General features: G+C 35.9%; 1 protein-coding gene across 1 annotated transcript in view; it reads right to left on the reverse strand.

Annotated features, from left to right (window-relative positions):
- Positions 1 to 2,864: 2,864 nt before the first annotated feature.
- The window catches only part of dnase1l4.2 (deoxyribonuclease 1 like 4, tandem duplicate 2), a 7,324-nt gene continuing 3,652 nt past the window's right edge, over positions 2,865 to 6,536 (reverse strand). The window contains exons 6-10 of the mRNA XM_034134951.1: positions 6,328 to 6,440; positions 4,895 to 5,049; positions 3,972 to 4,068; positions 3,787 to 3,895; positions 2,865 to 3,582 (exon numbers count right to left, since the gene is read on the reverse strand). Of these exons, the coding sequence (XP_033990842.1) occupies positions 3,392 to 3,582; positions 3,787 to 3,895; positions 3,972 to 4,068; positions 4,895 to 5,049; positions 6,328 to 6,440 (665 nt within the window). The 3' untranslated portion in view covers positions 2,865 to 3,391. The remainder of the gene's footprint in view (positions 3,583 to 3,786; positions 3,896 to 3,971; positions 4,069 to 4,894; positions 5,050 to 6,327; positions 6,441 to 6,536) is intronic.

The following is a 6,536-nucleotide window of genomic DNA, read 5'->3' on the forward strand; positions in this document are numbered from 1 at the left end:
GATACAACAATACGTAGTCTGAAATGTTGCATCACAGCAACTCTATCTGCAGCATCAACAATGACAAAAAACAAGGAAACAGACATTTAACCAGAAGTGGGAGAAGTACTCAGATCTTGTTCTTGAGTAGAAGTACTCAGATCTTGTTCTTGAGTAGAAGTACTCAGATCTTGTTCTTGAGTAAAAGTAGAAGTACTCAGATCTTGTACTTGAGTAAAAGTAGAAGCACTCAGATCTTGTACTTGAGTAAAAGTAGAAGTACTCAGATGTTGTACTTGAGTAAAAGTAGAAGTACTCAGATCTTGTACTTGAGTAAAAGTAGAAGTACTCAGATCTTGTACTTGAGTAAAAGTAGAAGTACTCAGATCTTGTTCTTGAGTAGAAGCACTCAGATCTTGTTCTTGAGTAAAAGTAGAAGTACTCAGATCTTGTACTTGAGTAAAAGTAGAAGTACTCAGATCTTGTTCTTGAGTAGAAGTACTCAGATGTTGTACTTGAGTAAAAGTAGAAGTACTCAGATCCTGTACTTGAGTAAAAGTAGAAGTACTCAGATCCTGTACTTGAGTAAAAGTAGAAGTACTCAGATCTTGTACTTGAGTAAAAGTAGAAGTACTCAGATCTTGTACTTGAGTAAAAGTAGAAGTACTCAGATCCTGTACTTGAGTAAAAGTAGAAGTACTCAGATCTTGTACTTGAGTAAAAGTAGAAGTACTCAGATCTTGTACTTGAGTAAAAGTAGAAGTACTCAGATCTTGTACTTGAGTAAAAGTAGAAGTACTCAGATCTTGTACTTGAGTAAAAGTAGAAGTACTCAGATCTTGTACTTCAGTAAAAGTAGAAGTACTCAGATCCTGTACTTGAGTAAAAGTAGAAGTACTCAGATCTTGTACTTGAGTAAAAGTAGAAGTACTCAGATCTTGTACTTGAGTAAAAGTAGAAGTACTCAGATCCTGTTCTTGAGTAGAAGCACTCAGATCTTGTACTTGAGTAAAAGTAGAAGTACTCAGATCTTGTACTTGAGTAAAAGTAGAAGTACTCAGATCTTGTACTTGAGTAAAAGTAGAAGTACTCAGATCTTGTACTTCAGTAAAAGTAGAAGTACTCAGATCCTGTACTTGAGTAAAAGTAGAAGTACTCAGATCTTGTACTTGAGTAAAAGTAGAAGTACTCAGATCTTGTACTTGAGTAAAAGTAGAAGTACTCAGATCCTGTACTTGAGTAAAAGTAGAAGTACTCAGATCTTGTACTTGAGTAAAAGTAGAAGTACTCAGATCTTGTACTTGAGTAAAAGTAGAAGTACTCAGATCTTGTACTTCAGTAAAAGTAGAAGTACTCAGATCCTGTACTTGAGTAAAAGTAGAAGTACTCAGATCTTGTACTTGAGTAAAAGTAGAAGTACTCAGATCTTGTACTTGAGTAAAAGTAGAAGTACTCAGATCCTGTACTTGAGTAAAAGTAGAAGTACTCAGATCTTGTACTTGAGTAAAAGTAGAAGTACTCAGATCTTGTACTTGAGTAAAAGTAGAAGTACTCAGATATTGTACTTGAGTAAAAGTAGAAGTACTCAGATCTTGTACTTGAGTAAAAGTAGAAGTACTCAGATCTTGTACTTGAGTAAAAGTAGAAGTACTCAGATCTTGTACTTCAGTAAAAGTAGAAGTACTCAGATCCTGTACTTGAGTAAAAGTAGAAGTACTCAGATCTTGTACTTGAGTAAAAGTAGAAGTACTCAGATCTTGTACTTGAGTAAAAGTAGAAGTACTCAGATCCTGTACTTGAGTAAAAGTAGAAGTACTCAGATCTTGTACTTGAGTAAAAGTAGAAGTACTCAGATCTTGTTCTTGAGTAGAAGCACTCAGATCTTGTTCTTGAGTAAAAGTAGAAGTACTCAGATCTTGTACTTGAGTAAAAGTAGAAGTACTCAGATCTTGTACTTCAGTAAAAGTAGAAGTACTCAGATCTTGTTCTTGAGTAGAAGCACTCAGATCTTGTACTTGAGTAAAAGTAGAAGCACTCAGATCTTGTACTTGAGTAAAAGTAGAAGTACTCAGATCTTGTACTTCAGTAAAAGTAGAAGTACTCAGATCCTGTACTTGAGTAAAAGTAGAAGTACTCAGATCTTGTACTTGAGTAAAAGTAGAAGTACTCAGATCTTGTACTTGAGTAAAAGTAGAAGTACTCAGATCTTGTACTTCAGTAAAAGTAGAAGTACTCAGATCTTGTACTTGAGTAAAAGTAGAAGTACTCAGATCTTGTACTTGAGTAAAAGTAGAAGTACTCAGATCCTGTACTTGAGTAAAAGTAGAAGTACTCAGATCTTGTACTTGAGTAAAAGTAGAAGTACTCAGATCTTGTACTTGAGTAAAAGTAGAAGTACTCAGATCTTGTACTTGAGTAAAAGTAGAAGTACTCAGATCTTGTACTTGAGTAAAAGTAGAAGTACTCAGATCTTGTACTTGAGTAAAAGTAGAAGTACTCAGATCTTGTACTTGAGTAAAAGTAGAAGTACTCAGATCTTGTACTTGAGTAAAAGTAGAAGTACTCAGATCTTGTACTTCAGTAAAAGTCTTTTTATTCACCTTTTTACCTTACACTTTTTACATCTTGGTGCTTTTTAACTCTATGTTTTATTCTGCTGAAGGTTTTCAGTGATGGGACGTCTGGATCTGAAGATATCCGAGAAACAAGCTGAGCTAAAGTTAGCGACAGCCGAACAGCATGCAGAAGAAACTCAGTTTTCTAACGTCAAACTTCTTCATTCACTGTTTTTACGGGGTTTTGATCACCAGGTCTGTTTGTTGTGGAGATGGAGAGACCTCTGTGGCGAATTCAACTCCTGCTAATCACTTAGAAACAATCAGAACAAACTTTGAGATAAGATCATCTTTTATTATTCCACAGTGGGGTAATGTGCAGTGTTACAGCATTAAAGGAACAGTGCAACTACAAGTCAAACTAAAGGCATGATATCATAAACAGGTAAAAACTTAAATAGATCATATCAATAGTTACATCGAAATATGATATTGCACATGAATGATTGAATTGAGCTTTGGTAGGGTTGGACTTGGTGGAGGGCTAAGACATAAACACTGACATATAATCACATTTTAAGTTGATATGACTAGTTTCTTATATCTTCATCGAGCAGTTACAGAGCAAGACAATCATTCATTAGAAGTCTTTTTGTCCAAGTCAAATGTTCTCTCTTTTTGCTCCGTGTTTGGCCTCCACCACCAAAAAGTCTAACTAAGCTTTCTGCACAGGGAAGCTAAAACACATCAGAGAAATAATGAAATCACATTTTTGAGTAGATGGAGTCTTTCTTCCTCAGTGAGGTTATTTAAATGTGAAGAATATTTAAAATGATGTCTGAAAGTCTATTTGTTGTTCATTTGTCTAAACGTCTCCTCTTGGTCGGTGTGTTCGATGGCTTCTTCTTCTTCTTCTGTGGTGCTACCGGATCTGCCTTCTTCTTCTTCTGTGGTGCTACCGGATCTGCCTTCTTCTTCTTCTGTGGTGCCACCAGCTTTGCCTTCTTCTTCTGTGGTGCCACCAGCTTTGCCTTCTTCTTCTGTGGTCCTGTAACGGTTCATTTAGAAATGAAAGAGAAGACAGTTTAAAAAAAAGTATTTTAACACCAAAGGAAATGCATTTTTATGACGTCTAAGAAGAAGATATGTAAACACTGTGATTGCAAAGTCACGTCAGACCTAAAACAAAGACTGTTACACATAAAAAAATACAATATCCAAAAGGCACTGATGTCAATAAAACAAACGTTACCTTTCTTGTGAGTTTGTCCTTTGGCGGGTGGTGCCTTTCTTTTCCTTTTTCTCGCTGCTTTCTGCTTCAGCTCCACCTCCACGGGGTAGTGATCACTGACACTCAGAGTCTGGGACAGAAGTAAAGGTTTAATAACCACCATGCTCAGTAATCTGTAATCTCAGTAATCTGTCGATGAGTCTCACTTCTTCGTCCGTCAGGTGGAACTCTCTCTGGAAGTTGAAGGGTTTGGCTGATCCGGTTACAATGGCTTTTAGCATGCTCTCCCCGAACACCACGATCCTGTGTGTGGTGGAATATCAAGATTCAAGTCCAGAGATTGTCTTTGGATATTAAAAAAGCTTTTCTGCACGGACAAGGATTCAAACATAACAGAGTTTCATGTTCTCTTTAACACTTTGTACAGCTGCTTACCCAGAGGTAATCTAACTTGTTGTATCCCTACACTTCTTGCAGCACCTATTGTATTTACAATGTTGTTTTTAAACTATTCTGTATCTCTTTTATGCATGGTTTATATGAATCTGTTATTCCATTGTGTTTATTTATTGTGTTTTTTTTCGTTTGTCTTCCTATTGTGTGTTAATGTTGATGTTATTCACTTTGAATTGCCTCTGTGTCTGAAAATGTGCTAGATAAATAAACGTACCTTACCTTCACGGCAACAGTCTACAAAGTCTGAATGAAAGGTGTGTGTGTTGTATCTGGTTAACTTGGAGCTGTGTCTTTAAGACTGCCAACCCAGTTCAAAAACATCTACCTACACTGAAAAAAAATGTAAACGTTGACTTAAACAAATATATTATGTAAACCGATAACACATAATTGTATTAGGTTACTTGAAAACAATAAGATTAAGTTCAAATAAAAAAACAATAGGTTCTACTTAATATTATTGCTTTCAACTAACCTTATACAAATATGTGTTATCTGTGGACATAATACATTTCATTAAAGTCCCTGTTCAATTTTTGCAGTGTATCTTGTAATACAGGGCTACACAGCAAGATGTCAATGAAAACATATCATTGTGTTGTGTGGGAAAAAATGACTTTTTTTAACATACACAAAAACTTGGAATAAACTGTGATAACGAAATGTGTATTACCTGTCGTAGGTGTGGTCATTATTGTTGCTACTCGTGGTGTCGACATCATCGTCTATCAGCCAATGATAAGGAGCGGAGGAGATACGGATCGTGTCCTTCTTCTTCTTGGAGAGATAACGTCCATCGGCATTAAAATCTCCCAGAATCATAATGTTCTGCAGAAGAAATGACAACATCATAAACAGTATTTTATCAGTACTTAAAGTATCAAACGTAAAAGTACTAATTTTGCAGAAATATTGTATAATATTACCACAGAACGTTATATTATTGTTATTTTTTTAACCTCACAAATACGTTTTAATGTTGTAGTATGTGGATAATGAGCCAATTATATAACCTCTTCTAGTACAGCGCTGCATCATATAGTATAAACATGTAAAATGTAAGAAGTTACTAATTGTCAAATAAATCTAGTTAACTAAAATCATTTTGTATTATGATAAAATATTTTTAGATGTAGAGGTCAGAAGTAAAAAGCATCAGAAATTAGAAATACTCCAGTAAAGTAATAGTAGGTGAAATGTACTAAAGTACAACTAAACTATCCACCTGTTAAAAATTAACAAATCTCCTTCTGATTAAGGAAAACTAAAACAAACAACAGTCTTTCACTTTTTATCACAGCGAGAGCTGCATTTACATATCTTTAATCATTCAAATGCAAAACAACCATAAAGTGTTTAAAGGCTGAAATGTCAGACAGCAGACTTGAAACATCTGCCGTACAGAAGGAAAACTCCCCTGTATTCTTCATAATGACTAAGGTTTAACAGAAAATTAAAATGGTAATATCCTGGTATATTAGCTAATTCTTCTAAAATAATTTTGAGACAATGTTTGCTGCAAAATAATGATAAAACCGGGGGTTTTAAATTTCATTTAAATTATGCAAAAGAGGTACAAAAAATACTCCTCTGAGTGTAAATTTAGAGTTATGAACACAACGAACATCCTGTAATATTGAAATGTACGTGGCACTTTCTCTCAGAGTTTAATATTGCTGTGAACATCCTGAATGTCCTCTTCCAATATGAGAGTAACATGATAACAAAGGTATCCCAACTGTAGCTGTGAACATGACAGGATGTATGATTACCTAGAAGAGCATCAGGACTGTTTGAGGCATATGATAGCTATGTGATTAACATGATGATTCAGCCTCTATGGAGATAGACATATGACAAGCATGCTCATTTCTGACGTGGAGCTAATCTGAAGTAAACATTGAATACTGCTTTCTATTCCTCCATCTTGTGACTGTGTAACTCCCTCTCTTGGATATCAGCATGTGAAGGACACTGTTCAGGAACTAGTTGATGCTCTGTATGTGATGACTACTTCCATTCTGGAGAGGATCACAAATACATGGATCCTGAGATTGAAGCTCAAGCCGGGGACGAGTGATATTTTTCTAACAAAATCAAACTCACATCAGTTCCCCACTTCTCCCTGATGGAGTCGACCACGTCGTGCAGCTCGTCCAGTTCCTTCAGAGAGTCATCAGGTTTGGTGTGAACCGGGATCAGAACCAGGTCCTTCAGCACTGACACCCACACACACACACACACACACACACACACACACACACACACACACACACACACACACACACACACACACACACACACACACAACACAC

The sequence above is a fragment of the Trematomus bernacchii genome, unplaced genomic scaffold, assembly GCF_902827165.1.
Source record: "Trematomus bernacchii unplaced genomic scaffold, fTreBer1.1, whole genome shotgun sequence".
In the NCBI taxonomy this organism is placed as follows: Eukaryota; Metazoa; Chordata; class Actinopteri; order Perciformes; family Nototheniidae; genus Trematomus; species Trematomus bernacchii.